The sequence below is a fragment of the Tasmannia lanceolata genome, unplaced genomic scaffold (genome assembly GCF_043159265.1).
Source record: "Tasmannia lanceolata isolate RefF3 unplaced genomic scaffold, GAP_Taslan_0.1 ptg000013l, whole genome shotgun sequence".
Taxonomy (NCBI): Eukaryota; Viridiplantae; Streptophyta; class Magnoliopsida; order Canellales; family Winteraceae; genus Tasmannia; species Tasmannia lanceolata.
Window position 1 is genome coordinate 5,942,414 of NW_027518690.1, and position 16,329 is coordinate 5,958,742.

At 38.5% G+C, this 16,329-nt stretch overlaps 1 protein-coding gene across 1 annotated transcript; it reads left to right on the forward strand.

The window, feature by feature from the left end:
* The first annotated feature begins 1,746 nt into the window (after positions 1-1,746).
* On the forward strand, positions 1,747-16,217 carry LOC143889618 (protein RMD5 homolog). Its single transcript, XM_077393890.1, has 3 exons — positions 1,747-1,928; positions 2,442-2,482; positions 14,799-16,217. Exon 3 carries the CDS (start codon positions 14,834-14,836, stop codon positions 15,989-15,991), a length of 1,158 nt encoding a protein of 385 aa, XP_077250005.1. The 5' UTR covers positions 1,747-1,928; positions 2,442-2,482; positions 14,799-14,833; the 3' UTR covers positions 15,992-16,217.
* Positions 16,218-16,329: the final 112 nt, after the last annotated feature.

The following is a 16,329-nucleotide window of genomic DNA, read 5'->3' on the forward strand; positions in this document are numbered from 1 at the left end:
GTTTGTTGTTGATTTTTCCTCCAAATTAACGTATGGCATACTTGATTTCTGTAAAAACAGAAAGTAGATGTTTAGTGAAACATTTTCAATGCAACGAGAAGAGGCACGGACTAGTTCGCTCTCTTTTGGGTAAATTTGCATCTCGGAAAGAACCTCTGTTGCATGCAGCAGGTCTAAATGTAGAAAATCCCACATTCAGCGGTTTGGCAACGCAAACATATGATCCACCCATCATATGTTCCGTTGTGAAAGTTAGCTTGAAGGTGTGAAAACATCTCCTTCTATCTTGTTACTGATTGAGAAATTCTTCTAACCACTTGAAAGCAAAATACCTCTTGTCAATCTTTGGGAGATTTTTACTTTGACCTTCCTCTTCGATCTCTAAGTGTCATTTTGCTTATGTAGTTAGGCCATTCTGCAACTCAGATTCAAGTTAAAAAAGAAAAAAATGGGCATGTAATTGTACAAAATGAGGAATCATCTTCTTCTTCAAGTAACAAAAACCATGGAATCGTCAATTCGTCATCTTCTACGTCAAGTTTCGGGGTATTTCAATATTTAGCAGTAGCAAGCCCTACGAAATTTAATAGTATTAGAGAGAGAATTTCAATCATAATTGGATGGAGTGCATGAGAGGTAAGAATATGTTTTGAAAATCTTTACTTAACATGGGATGGGATGGCTTGCATGAGAGGTAAGAATAATTTGGAAATTAATTTTTTAAATGTTTACCCTTTACTTTATTGTAAATGTAAGGGAATGTTTCTATGAGAAATTATATGATGCCCGGCCATCAAGTCCCGTGAAGGTCGTACGTACTTCAAAAGTACCACCCTTGATATTTGATCCAACAGCAGCCCACTTATTAAGTGGGCTGCTGTTAGACCAAATATCAAGGGTTCTACTTGGGGCACCTTATAAAAACTCTGTTTCTATGAGCTTATAAGTAAAGGATTTGCTAGGGATTTTTGCAGAAAGGCATTTCTCGGCTGCTAGCTGTTGCATGAGAGAGCAGATTATGTCTTATTCATTTAATTCACATGCATCTCATGCAACAGCCAGCAGGGAAACGCCTTTATGCTAAAATCCCTAGCAAATCCCAATAAGTAATTAGCCCTTATGACCTACATCTCATATAGCTTCTAACTATAATTTTAAGGGAATTGCTAGGGACCATCACAGAAGGCATTTCGTGCATTTCGCGGAGAGTCTGTTGCATGAGAGACAGTCACCTCATATGAATTAAATCAGTAAGACAAAATCTAAGCCCATAGGGCTACTCTCACATGCAACAGACACTCCGCAAAATGCCTTCTGCAATGGTGCCTAGCAAATCCCTAATCTTAAACATAAATTCTCGAACGAAAAGTGTAGCTAGGGACTTCCACACAAGGGCATTTCGTGGCTGGCTGTTGCATGAGAGATTATCACATTGGCTCAATTTTCAGCATATTTTGTCTTATTCGTTTAATTTATCTGAGGTGGCTGCTCTCTCATGCAACAGCCAGCTGCGAAATGCCTTTGTGCGAAAGTCCTTTGCAAATCCCCTTATAATTGAGTCTGGAACATTAGAAAATGACATTGTAGCGACCCTATCCTACCAGCACCGCGTTCACATTGTAGCCTCCAATAACATTAGATTTTGGACAATCATAAATTCGCACCCCCTATAGGATAATTCGCACCCGTTGGACGTGAATTATGCCGCCGACTTTAACGTATTTTTGAAGTTTAAAGTGGTGCGAATTATCCTACAGGTAGTGCGAATTTATCACTAACCGATTCAAAACCCTAACCGTACATTTTATTTCCCGATCAAAACTGTGTCTGATCTACGTTCGAAAGTGTCTCGACTGAAACCCTAGAATCTATTCGAACGATCTTTCGCCGGCGGGAGACGAAAAAGGCCGTCTTTTTCACGTTTTCCGGTAATTTTCCGCTTCTCAAATCGATTGCTTTAACATCTGTTGTGTTTTTACGTTCTAATTATATTTAGAAACCCTAGCATTTTGAGTATTGATCTGTGTCTCTTATCTAGGCTTTCAATTTCGTTTTCTTCTTGAAACGTAGAGTAAAATGAGATTTTTCCCATCCTAACTACCAAAAAATGAGATTTTTTTTTCATTTTTAGGTTTTTTATTGAGGATTGATCTGAGTCTCTTATTTAGGCTTTCGATTTCGTTTCCTCTTGAAACAGAGATTAAACTGTGATTTTTTTCCAGCTTACCTACAAAAAATGAGATTTTTTCCATTTTTAGGTTTTTTTTTTATTGATTGTGATCTTTTTCTCTTTAATATGCGTCAAAACCTTATCACAAATAAGGAGATCTTTCCGTTCACGTTTTCTTCTTGATTTTTTTTTTCTTTAATCAGAATTCAATTTTTTTCTTTTTTCTTTTTCTCTAATTTTGATTATATTTCTTGATGTGATTATATTGCAGGTTCTGTTCTCGAATCTGCCTCGGAACCATTTCATTTTGAGGTAATTGACTATTTTTTTCATTTGAAATGTCGCATTTTATTGGATTTTTATGAGTTGTTTGCAGTAGAGGATCTGATTCCATTATTTGATGGAACACCGTTCTATCAGAGAAGAAAATATGGAAGATGATAGAGAAAAGGAAAAGAATGAGTTAATTCAAGGAAACTTGGCCTCCAATATGCTAATTGCACTATTTGTGATTATTCCTTTCTCAAAAGCCATACGGCATCTACATTATATAGAAATTAGGGAAAGCAAAATATGGAAACAGAATAGAAATAAGGAAATCCTACTCTAATATGGAAATAACTTAAATAAATAAGACAACCTAAATTAGGAAAACTAATTCTAACATTCCCATGCCCTTAATTTCAACGTTGTCCTCAAGGTTAATTATCCTCATCATCGTCGTCGGAATAGCTAGCTGGCTCGATCATCAACAACCGTTTTTGTCCTCAACGATAACCCTTATGCCACTTTGCATCACAATGCCAACACAGACCCTTAGCCGTTCGATCCTTGAGTTCCTCTTCCGTCAATCACTTCACATGCATGTTACGACCCGTGGATTCAATGGGACCTTCTTGAAGAAGATCAGGAGGTCAGCCATTAAAGCCTTCATACGAACGTCGACTATGTTCATTGAGTCTTTCCTCCTGCAATCGCACATAAGAGATAGTCGTCGTCATCGTGTGAGGACGATACATCTTGACTTCCGGCCTAATGTTTGGACGAAGTCCTGGCACAAACGTCCCAACCAATTGTGGCTCCAACCAATATCTGGCTCGGTTTGAGAGTCGTTCGAAGCGACCTGGATACTCCAAGATAGTTGTTGTTTGCTGTATTTGTGCTAGCTCGCCATGGACATCTTCGTACCCAGATGGTCCAAAACGAACTAATAGACCCTCTACGAATTCCTTCCAAGTGGGAATTCCATGACAAGTTGCTTCAAACCAATCATACCATTGAGTAGCATCTCCCTCGAGATTGATAGAAGCGATTGCGACCCTAAGATCCTTCGTTGTCTGATGGAATAAAAAATAATGCTCATCTCGGGACACCCAGCCAATCGGATCACTACCATCCCACCATGGAAACTCGATTTTAATGAGAGGAAAATTTTAATCCCTATCAATATACGTTTCGCCCCCTCGATTACCACTTTTTTTTTTTTTCTACAATCATGGAAGTTTGTAGTGCCTTGTTCAAACTGATCCTTGTGCACAATGGTAGATTCTGACACAAGATCAGCTCTCTCGGGTGGCCATCGTTGGTGGAGGATTGGGATTCTGCGAGACCAATTCTCTAAATATCTTCATTATTTTCTCTTCGAAAGCTTGGAATCTCAAATCGATCTTTGCATCCAACTTTGCTTCCAATGATTGTTCTTCATATGATGAACCATTCTTGTTTCCGGCAGCCATGGAATAAGCCTTCAAATCTCTGATATCGAGCTCATTCTTTTGAAAACGCGTCAGAGGCATCCCCTAGGACACCGGTCTAATACCAACTTGATAGAACACGGATCTATCAGAGAAGAAAATATGGAAGAAGATTATAGAGAAAAGGAGAGAATGAGTTAATTCGAGGAAACTCGGCCTCCAATATGCTAATTGCACTAAGTGTAATTATTCCTTTCTCAAAAGCCATACGACATCTACATTATATAGAAATTAGGGAAAGCAAAATATGGAAACAGAAATCAGCATAATAGAAAAAAGAAAATAAGGAAATCCTACTCTAATATGGAAATAACTTAAATAAAGAAGACAACCTAAGTTAGGAAAACTAATTCTAATATTATTTCTATTTGTACTAAAGTAGCATTTTGAGCTATAAATTATATTTAGTTTTTTTTATTTCATTTTTGTTTTTTTAAATAGAGCTTGGAAGAAGAATTTCTAAATTTGATGTTTCTTTTGGTGATAATTATTTTTTATATGGATTTAATCTCAGTATTTATTTAGTGGATTTCTTTGTTTTATTTTTTTGGTTTGGCTCCCCCCCCCCCCCCTTTCCTCTCTCTCTCTCTCTCTCTCTCTCTCTCTCTCTAGGTTTATTTTTGCTTGTTTCTAATGTTGGATCAAATTGTGAGTCACCTATCTACTGCACTCATACTTTTGTTCCTTTCACTGAAATAAACTACTTAACGTATGGTTTTTGTATCTTTTATTTCTTTGCTCTTGGCAGGTTTGATGTAATAGCTTTTATTTTTCTAGGTTTGAAATTTCATGTTAGTTCTTTTGTGGATATAGAAATTATAGGGTTTTAAATTATTTGAAAGGAACGGAATAACATAATTTTTTCCGAAAAAGCTAAGAATTGGAGGCACATTGTTTTGGAAATAAAAATATCCCTGGTCACGTGGGCAAGGGCAAAAAGGAACCTTCCATATTCCACAGGGGTAGCTCTGCGAAAATGGAGTGTAGTGCTGCTTGAAATGAAGAATCGGGCTTCAATCCTCCCGCAATGGAATGCCCCTGTTGTGGGATGGTTAAAACTCAATTTCGACGGAAGTTCACTGCGTAATCCAGGACAAGCTGGTTTTGGCGGATTGATTCGCGATCACACCGGCAGAACTTTAATGTCATACTCCGGATCAGCGGGGACATGTGATGCTAATGAAACCGAGGCGAGGGGACTGCTATTTGGTTTAAGGTGGTATTCGTCCAACAATTTAGGCCCTCTAATTGTGGAGGGGGATTCCTCCAACATGATAGCTTGGGCTACCAATCAAGGTGGTGGGCCTTGGAGACTACAGAACATTATCGATGAAATACGAGATCTGGTTAGATGCTTGCGACCACAACTTATTCATCGGAGAAGGACAGCCAATTCAGAGGCGGACGCTCTAGCCAAAGCAGGGGTGTCCGTTACGGGAACAAATGTCATATGTATTGATAATCTGGGGTCTTCGTAGGCTCTGTGTAGCCACATTTCTCTTTCGCTTTTGTACTGGGACATCTTGTCCCTCAGTTTGATTCAATAAAATTCTTTGTTAATTTTCAAAGAAAAAATAAAAATCTTTAGTGTTAGTATTTTTCTACTTTCCATCAGATTCAATGACTTTTTTGGCTTGGTCTTTTCTTGCCCTTTTCTCTTGAATCTCCATCAAAACCCGTAAGTTTTTAGGCACTTCTTGGACTTCTTTTGGGTTTTCCTTTCATTTCTGTGTTTGTGAAATGCTTAGCAGCGTTTTATCTAAAACGCCTTCATTACAGTTTTTTAAGCCAATTTTCACTGATATTTGAAATATTATTTTTGATACTGAGTTCTTGGAGGCGTGAAAACCTATAAAGGAAGGCGACCTGGGTATCCAACAGTAAAATAATGAATAAGGCCCTCCTTGGGAAATGTTTATGGAGCTTTGTAGAGGGTAGAGTTATTCTTTGGAGATCGGTTATTATCTCCCAATATGAGTCCAAGTTTGGCAGGTGGTCTTCGATGGATAAGTATAAACTTGAGGGTTCCTCTCTCTGGCAGGACAAAAGAAAGTTTCATGCTATTTTTCTTCCTGGCATTCTTTTCAAAGTTGGAAATGTAGAAGTATAAGATTCTGGTCAGATGAGTACTAGGGCAATAATCCTTTATCAATAGACTTTCCAACACTGTTCAGTATGGGTGAGGTAAAGACAAAATGGGAAGGTGGTTTGGTATGTTAGATTTAGAAGGAACTTCTTCGATTGGGAGGTGGACTTAGCTACAACTTTTTGGTTAGGATTGAATCCAACTTTATTAGAAGAGCTGGTGCTGGCAGAAGAGTGTGGAGATGGTCCTCAAACAGTAAATATTTCGTTTGTTCTTTCTATTCTCATTGTTGGATTAGAGAGGGAGAGAAGATGTTGTGTGCTCTGTTAAAAGAGAGGCGAAATAGATATCTGATTATTAGGGTTTTATGTTAGCATATAACATGCTGACCTAATCCACTGTAAAAGACAAAAATACCCTTCAACACTCCCCTCAAGCTGGAGCATAGATATTGATCATGCCTAGCTTGCTATACATGGATTGAAAAGGACCTAAACCCACATCTTTAGTAAATACATAACCTAGTTGATCATCTGATTTTACATGAGGTATTACAATCTTCTTAGCCATAACCAACTTCCTAATAAAGTGATAATCAACTTAAATGTGTTTTGTTCTCTCATGAAGGAGATTGAAGAGGATGTTAACCACAGATTAAGAGTAGGTTGGTTGAAGTGGAAGCATGCTTCAGGAGTTATGTGCGACCTTAAAACACCTACCAAGTTGAAGGGAAAGTTTTATGAGACAGCTGTGAGGCCATCCATGCTGTACAGCTCAGAATGTTGGGCCACCAAGAAGCAACATGTGCATAAGATGAGTGTAACGGAGATACGAATGCTTAGATACATGTGCGGCCACACAAGGTTGGACAGAATAAAAAATGAAGACATCCGTAAAAGGGTGGGGTGGCACCAATTCAGGAGAAGATGAGAGAGAACCGCTTAAGATGGTTTGGGCATATCCAACGTAGGCCTTTGGATGCTCCAGTGAGAAGAAGTGACTCGTGCCAAGTTGATGGAGTAAAAAGAGGTATGGGCAGACCGAAAACAACTTGGGTAGAAACAGTGAGAAAAAACTTGATGGCTAGGAACATACATGACCTTGGATAGGAGAGAATGGAAGAAAATGATCCATGCAGATGAACCCAACTACTGTCAGGATTGGACTTGGTCATTTTGAGTCGGGTAGATTCTTTCACCTTCTTCATGAAAAATTTCTAAAGGATTCACTAGCCGACCCCAACTAGTTTGGGACAAAGGCTTAGTTGAGTTGAGTTTATTACAATCTTCTTAGCCATAACCAACTTCCTAATAAAGTGACAATCAACTTTAATGTGTTTTGTTCTCTCATGAAATTCTGAATTGTTAGCAATATAAATAGCCGTTTGGTTATTACACATCACACTCATCAGCATACGAATAGGAATACCAATATCATCCATTAGAGATTTAACCCATATCATCTCACATGCATGTGAGCCATAGCTCTGTACTCAGCCTCAATACTCAATCTGACGACCACATTTTGTTTCTTGCTCTTCCAACTTCCTCCTACAAAAGCACATACACCTGAGTTTGATCTTCTATTTGACTTGTTTCTAGCCTAGTCTGCATCAGAGTATCCCACAATGTCTAACTCCTTAGAACCTTTTCTTGGCGAACTCTTTAGGTATCTAAGTATCCAATACATTGCATCCATATGAGGTTGTCTCGGAGCATTATGAATGGGCTAATTGGCTAACCATGCCAACAACAAATATAATGCCATGCCTTGTAACCGTCAAGTATATAAGCTTTCCTACCAATCTTCTATATCTCCCTGGGCATCTAATAATTTACCTTGCTCCTTATCAAGTTTCCCATTAGGATCCATAGGAATCTCCACTAGTTTAGTCCCTAGCATCCATGTTTCTTATAGCAAGTCTGTCACATACTTCCTCTAAGAGAGACCAAGGTTTAAATTTCGGTTTCAGTATCGGCTTCAGCCACAGCCGAAACCGAAATTCGGTAAAAAAAATTGTAAAATCGAAAATATTTGCCGAAATTTTGGCCGGAAAATTTTAAAAAAAAATACATTTGGCCGAAATTTCGACTGAAGTCTGGACCGACATCGATTCAATGTACTTTCAGTGTCGGTCTCGACCGAAATCTGAAATGTTGGTATTTCGGCCGAAATTTCAAACCATGTGAGAGACAAATACCACTCTTTGACTTTGGCACTTCCATGCCGAAAAAATATCACAACGGACCGAGATCTTTAACTCGTGTCGGCTAAGATGACTCTTTAGCTCACAAATCCCCACATTGTCATTACCAGAATAATGTCGTCCACATTCATCACTAGTATTATTATGCCCCACTGGTTTGACGTCTCACAAATATAGAATGATCAGATGTTGTCCTCATCATCCCATATAGTACTACTATAGCACTAAATTTGTCGAACCATGGTTTAGGAGATGCTTGAGTCCATAAATTGACTTCTTTAATTGACATACCTTATTAGACAACTCTCCCTGAGCAATTGCTCCATACACACTTCCTCTTATAGATCTCCATGGAGAAAAGCATTCTTTACATCAAGCTGAGATAATAGCCAATGTAAAGAAACTGCAGCTGATAGAATAACTCGGTTGGAATTAAGACGAGCAAAAGGCGGAAAAGTCTCAAGGTAATTCATCCCAAAAATCTGAGTATATCCTTTGGCCACGAACTTAGCATTCAACCTTTCAATAGAGCCATCATGTTGGTACACCCAGCGACAACCAACATGTTTGCCGGGAGGTAAATCTGACAAATCCCTTGTATGATTCAGGTGAAGAGCATATATCTCGGGAGATGCAAGTGCCTATTGCAAAATCTTAGGAACACACACAGTAGACAAGGACAAGGCAAATTGCCAAAGAGACTTAGATAGGTGGGAATGGAAATAAATTGAGAAAGAGGATAACGAGAAGTAGTACATGAACCAGTACCTTTTTTTATATAAGTAGATCAAGTAGATCAGGAGAGGGAGAACCATCAGACGAAGATGGAGATGGGTGAGGAGACTAAGCTATAGCTTGCCCTCTTCTACTCAGGAGATGCAAGTTCCTGTTGCAAATTCTTAGGAACACACAACAGTATAATTAGAAAGGTGGGAAAAGATATAAATTGAGAAAGAGGATAACAAGAAGTAGTACATGAACGAGTACCTTTTTGTCATGCCATAAGTAGATCAGGAGAGGTAGAACCATCAGACGAAGACGAAGATGGAGATGGGTGAGACAGAGCTATAGTTGGAGCGTCTGAACAGCGTGATGCTGCTGGTGAGATACCTGTAGTGGTTGAACAGGCACATGCATAGGAAGAGGAAGATCGGCAGATACATTATCACCATGAGTATAAGAATGAGGTTCAAGAGAAAGCCCCTGATCAGTTGGAGAGAAAAAAGATGTTCCCTAAAAAATGTGGCGTCGGCACTCACAACATATTTACGAGAAATTGGATTCCAACACTTGTAACATTTTTTAGTGCGAGAGTAACCAACAAAAATGCACTTAGTTGCTTGAGGAGACGACCTATCATTATTGGGACCTAACACATGCACATATACCACACACCCAAATACACAAGGTGGTAACTCAAAGGTGGGTCGAGATGGAAAAAACACTGAGAAAGGTGTGCGGCCTTTTAAGATAGATGAAGGAAGACGATTTTTATTTCTTTTTAATGGTGGATCGAGATGAAGGAAGACGATTGATTAAATAACGTGCAGTTAATACCGCATCCCTCTAAAATAGCTTCGGAACATGCATAGAAAGCATTAAAGTATGAGCCACACCTAACGAGTGTTGGTTCGTCCTTTCAGCCTCCCCATTTTGTTGTGAGTGTAACTACTGGAAGTTTGGTGAATAATACCATTAGTCTCACCAAGTTTAATTCAAGTACCATGCCCCATGGTTAGTAACTGTCACGATTTGGATCATTTTGTTCTCACTCGGTTCAGCCATAGATCACCCCTCTCATGATATCACTCCAATAAAAAATAATCACAACAAAACTTTTAGGGGCCGTTTGGATATGCGGATTTTAGAATCCAGGTTTTTAGTATGAAAACAGTGTAAAAGAGGGTTCATGATCAAGCTGTTGTATGCTATCCTGACAACGTATCTTGGATTTTAAGTGAGAAATTCAGGTTTAAAAATCTCTCCTGCCTCCTGAGATTTCTAAAACCTGTATATATGGGAGGATCTGCTATTCTCTTGCTGACGGAAAGAAGGGTGAGAAGTCAAAAATGAGTCAAAAACGACGGCTGGTCCGCTTCTTCTCTTGTCTCTTAGCTACAATTTTGAAGAAATCCCGGATTCTAAAATCCGCGTATCCAAACGGCCCCTTAATATAATCAAGACATGGTTGTTGGTCCCATAATAACTGACCTTATGCATCAATAATCACACGAAAGTGGCGGAGCTACACTACAATATACATAAGCTCTACACAAACACTATCAAGACGCACCATACTCACGAAAGATGAGGAATCAAATCTTACCAAAAAAAAACGTACACAATGCCTAGGATGAGGCATCAAAGAGGGCTTCAAGTCCTCAACCCATTGATGGAAACATCACCACAACTCCAAGGTGCATGCAGAAATGTTGTCGATCACTCCAAGCAGACCCTAGCAGATGGCAGCCGTCGGAGGGCTGATGTTGACGTAGAGAAGCGCCTCTCCCTTTCCTTCGCCCTTTTGTGTTACAAATCTCAAGAAAAAGAAATATGAAGAAATGAAAAAAAAAAAAACGAATAAGGAAGAGACAGTAAAATAGATCAATAACCCTAGGGCTCTGATACCATGTTGGATTAGAGAGGGAAAGAAGATGTTTTGTGCTCTGTTAAAAGAGAGGAGAAATACAGATCTGTTTATTAGGGTTTTGTTTATTAGGGTTTTATGTTAGCATACATACATACTAACGTAATACACTGGTAAGAGACAAAAATACCCTTCAACACTCATCTTGCTGGGTAGAATCACTCTTCACCTACATGGAGAGTGTGGAATCCCCCTACCTTACCTATAGTCAAGGCTTTCTATTGGACCGTTTGCCTTGATAAGTTCCTTCTTGCTGGTCATCTTGGCTTAGACAAAGGATTGTTCGTTATGTCTTAAGGACGTGGAGTCCGTTGATCATTTGCTGATTCATTGTTGGCTCACTCGTACGATATGGTCGTTCGGCCTTGGTCTATTTGGAGTCAGTTGGGTTCTTCTTTACCACATAGCAGAGATGTTTGAGACATGAGTCTTTGTTCCCTCACTCTCCAGAGGCAAAGTTTTGTGGAATCTTTTACTTACTGCTTCGCTGTGGATATTCTGGAGGAAAAAAACATAAGAATCTTTAAAGAGATATGGAGGAGTATTCAGAGTATCCAACCGCTGATTTTTTCTATGATTTTCTAGTAGGCAACTACTCTCCCTCAATTTAAGGAAACTTCGATTTCTTCATTCCACAGGTCTTTGGAGAAAATCCGACCGATTAGTTGTGACAAGGACCACCCTTGCCCCAAATTAGCTCCCCAATATCCTAGGTTTCTGAAGCTGAACTTTGATGGATCAAGCCTCAAAAATCTGGGCCGTGCTAGCATTGGAGTTTTCAGGAGCTCTTCGAGTGAGGTTAGATATGCTTTCTCGGGTCCTATTGATGATAAAGATTCTAATGAGGCGGATGTCCTGGCTTTTCACTGTAGCATATTAGATTGGTTAATCAGAATCTAATAGATCGCTTCATCATAGAGGATGATGACCTCAAGGTTATTAAATGAGTAAGGAAAACTGATTGCTATCGTGGGAGATTCACAGACGCCGTTAAAGAAATTCTGAATATGACCGAGAGTCACAATGTGAATATCCAACATTCGACTAATAGTGAGGCATACTGTCTTGCATGGTATGGGATCGATAGAGATGAGATTACAGTTTTTATTTTCTTCCTCCTTGAGTCAGTAGTTTTGGTAGCCATGTATCTTTTCTGTTTAGAGGTTGTGGTTTGTCTTGTGTTATTTTCTTTTCGAGACCCCTTAGTTTTGTGTTTCTTTTGCTTTAATAAATTTTATTTTCATTAAAAAAGATATCTAGTTCTTGATTTCAAGTTTGTAATTGATTTTATTGATATGCACATCAAACCAATCGACCAAATTGAATCTGGATTTGTGCCTGTAAATTTTAGATATTGTCACATTATACCATCTTGAATTTTTATTTATTATCAGTTCTAGGTTTAGAGCTCGAGATAGTTGTTTTGGGTCCTCTCGGATGTTTTAGTGGTTGCATGGGCATAGCTTAGTTATTTGCTCTGTTCTGGTGGGCGTTTCGTTTTGCTATGGATTTGATGGGAATTTGAGTAATGAATTAGGGATTATTTCTTCCTTTCCAGCATCTGATGTAGGGATCGATCCAAGAACACCCTGATGGGTTACAGTTTACTATTTTCATTGGCAACCTTCTTTTTTTTTGAAAATTGACTTTTATTGTATCCAAGAAGAGTACACAGCAGGGACAAGGCGTCCCTAGGTCATCACTGAACAACGGGATTTACATTAGAGAAATACAATGGAAGTACAATATTCAAGAGTCCACTTGATCTTGAGCCGTTTCGATGACCATCTCATCTTTGAGGGCACCCTCTTTCGTAAGCCAATCTGCCATTTCATTAGCAGATATCTCCTCCTGTGTTCTAGTACTGCCTTGATTTTGCAAACAATATCTCTAAGTTCCACAATTAATACTTGAATCCACCATGGGCATTTAGAATTGGAAGAGGCCCATGAGATCGTATTTGAGGAATCACCTTCTACGATGAGTAGACCTAAATTGTGCTCCACGTACCATCGAAGTCCAAAAAGGATTGCTCTGACCTAAGTTGACACAAATGCCCCTATAGAGCTATTGCATGTCCTATGACAAAAATATCCTTACAAAATGGGGAAATTTCATTTACATCACACCAAAGAACACATTTTAACAGTTCTATGCTATCTGCTTATATTCAAATCCACTCGGTATAGTAGCTACATTTTGTAATGGATTCCACCAGTCTTGTTTCCAGTTCATTCAACTGTATGACTTTGCAGTGGGAGTGTTATTTGTACTGTTATGCTTGGTGTTTCCTTTGTCACATTATTAGGTTTTCTTATCAAATTGTATTGGATAATATTGTTATAGTTTCCCTTTTCTCAAATATGCAGTCAACTTATTTTAAAAAGAAATTGTGCTATTTTTTTTATTTTTTTTTAAATGATGAAGATTTTATTAATGATCAAGTCCCAGTTGGTCAGAACAAAAGCAGACACCAAAAGTACATTGAATCGGTTTTTTACAGGATTTCTTCGAAATTTTGGATTATTTACAAAATTTCCACCGAAATTGCCGAAATTACTGACATTTCGACCGAGATTTCCGAAATTTCCACCGAAATTTTTTACCGAATTTTACATGATTTCGGTTGAAATTTTCACCAAAACCGAAATTTAAATGTTAGGTTGATTAATTATCATTTTTCCACATATCATGGTTGCACATGTACTGAAATTAATTAAAAAAATCCTCTTATTAGTCATATGCATTTATGTTTTCCTCTTATTAGTCATATGCATTTATGTTTTTATAACTGATTTTTCTGGTGGTGATTTATTTTTTCTCTGGTGTAAGCTGGACTAAATCTGTAGCCTCGAAGCTGCAATTTACTAATTTTATAAAACTGTTTCTACAATCGAATTTAAATGGTAAAGAATTGATGAGATGCAATTTCAGAAAGATCCAATCCCTTTTTCCAGTAAAATTTCATATATGAAGCTATTGATTGAGATGGAAATGAATTTTTAAAACATGTGAGTATATGAAGCTCTTGATTGAGATGGGAATGAAGTAATAAAACCTGAAAATAGACAATGATTAAATGACAAATATTTGGATTAGTAGGTTTTTTATGAGAATTTCATTCATGAGAAATCCTCATTTACATTTACCATTAAGAGGAAAATAACTTACCTTTTAGATAGTGTCAGGGAAATTATGCATTGTTTTTGAAGATTTTCATTATAGTGCTAGTCTCTTTACCCATCTTTCTAGAAAAAAACATTTCTCCAGAAATCTAGATAAAGCCAAGTATGGACACTTCTCAAACCTTCCACCTATCTATTCAAATAGATATAATTTTCAATTTGATCTGTAAAACAACCTTTCCAACTTCAATTTGATGCAACTTTATGGTCAGCAGCTCTCAATCAACGCCCGTTTCTTGCTTACAATTCATTGTCAGCTTGTATTAAATATTCAGCATCTCATGATTACCTTGTACCTTGCTCCCATGGCAACTAATATATTACATAATATAAATGCACTAGACTGATATCTTCTCCAACATAACCATGATTAGAAGTTTTGTTTTATCATCTGTTACAGATATTTTTGAAAACGGTAAAGTAAATAAATCACTAACTAAGTCCCTGTTCGTTTTCGATGTTGACTACTGATTGTGAGCTTGAAACATATTATTGGACTCAAATTTATGTTTAATTTTGAGTCCATTAATAGGTTTGGGGCTTACAATTGTTTTTCAGAATCTAAAATTTTAGTCCAATAAAAGGTTTGGGGCTCACAATCAGTTGTCACGATCTAAAAGGAACATGACCTAGTATATTACAAGGAGGATGAAATGTACAAATACATCTAGAACATACAAAATTTTAGCCAAACAATAAAACTGAATGTATAAATTTCTATAGCGATGGCCAGTGATTGTTTTAATGCAGATTAGGAATCCACAGAGTCTAACAGACAACTAGAAATGGAGCTCGGCACCATTAAAGATGCATTCGATCGAGTTTCTAAGAAGCAAAAGTTATCTTCCTCAAAAACCAAAGAAGTAATTGATCAGGTTGCGCGAGAAATCGAACATGCATTGGCAAAAATGGAGTCAACCCACGACACAGTCTCTCCCATCGATCAGAAATCAATTCTCACTGAACTCAACAGTAAGCTGAAAGAGATTAGCCCAATGAACCAGCTCGAGGGGTCACAGAAGGAGCTAAACATTGGACTCAGTAAGTATGCTAAGCTCCTTGAGAAGTCCTTCAATATAGACATATCAAAGGCATATAGAAATGTCGACTTTGACATTCATACAGTGAACCAAATCATTGCCAGCCACTTCTACAGACAAGGCCTTTTCGATCTCGGGGACTGTTTCATAACTGAGGCTATTGAAACAGAGGCCATGGCCCTAAAATCTCCATTCCTTGAAATGTATCAAATACTCGAAGCCATGAAGTCTCGGAACCTCAAACCTGCTCTTATATGGACAGCCACCCAACGGGACCGGCTCTTCCAGTATGGGTCGACCCTTGAATTTAAGCTCCACCGGTTACAGTTTGTTGAGATATTGCAAAAGGGGAGCCGAAACGAAGCCCTAAAGTATGCTAAGACACACCTTGCTCCATTTGCCTCAAGTCACATGGTCGAAATCCAAAAGCTCATGGCATGTCTTCTATGGATAGGCCGGCTTGACCATTCCCCATATGCAGAGTTTTTATCTCCAACCCATTGGGAGAGTTTAGCCGAGGAGGTGACTAGGGAGTTTTGCAGTCTTTTAGGCCAATCTTATAACAGCCCATTGAGCGTGGCTATAGACGCGGGTATTCAAGGGTTGCCCACTCTACTAAAACTGGCAAATGTGATGGCTGCGAAGAAAAAAGAATGGCAAGCAATGAAGCAATTACCAGTGCCCGTGGATTTAGGGAAAGAATTCCAATTCCACTCCATTTTCGTCTGTCCAGTTTCTCGTGATCAAGGGAGCGAAGAAAACCCTCCTATGCTGATGCCATGTGGGCATGTACTGTGTAAACAGTCGATAGTGAAGTTGTCGAAGAGCAGTACCCGCACGTTTAAGTGTCCCTATTGCCCGCTCGAGGCTACGGTCTCGAAATGTAGGCAGCTCTACTTCTGATAACTCTGGAGATTTGAAGTGTTCTAAATGTGTTTGTGATTGTTTGGAGAAACACTATCTTATCTCCTTTCTCTGTACTGTGTAGTTGATTCATGGTGTGAAGCTGGTGGGGTGTATTGGGTGTATGGGGTGTATGGGGATGGATTGATTGTACAGTAGAAATTCTTACACTATGTGGGAAGCTTACAAGATTGAAGTTGAATCAAACAACTATGGGTTGAGTTCTCATGTTGAATGATCATCTTGGCATGAAGGTGGGTTTGATCGTATTGGGTCCGGACTGAGAACTCAAAGGTTACGGTGTCAATCTTACCTTAAAGTTTCTAGGTCAAGGGCTT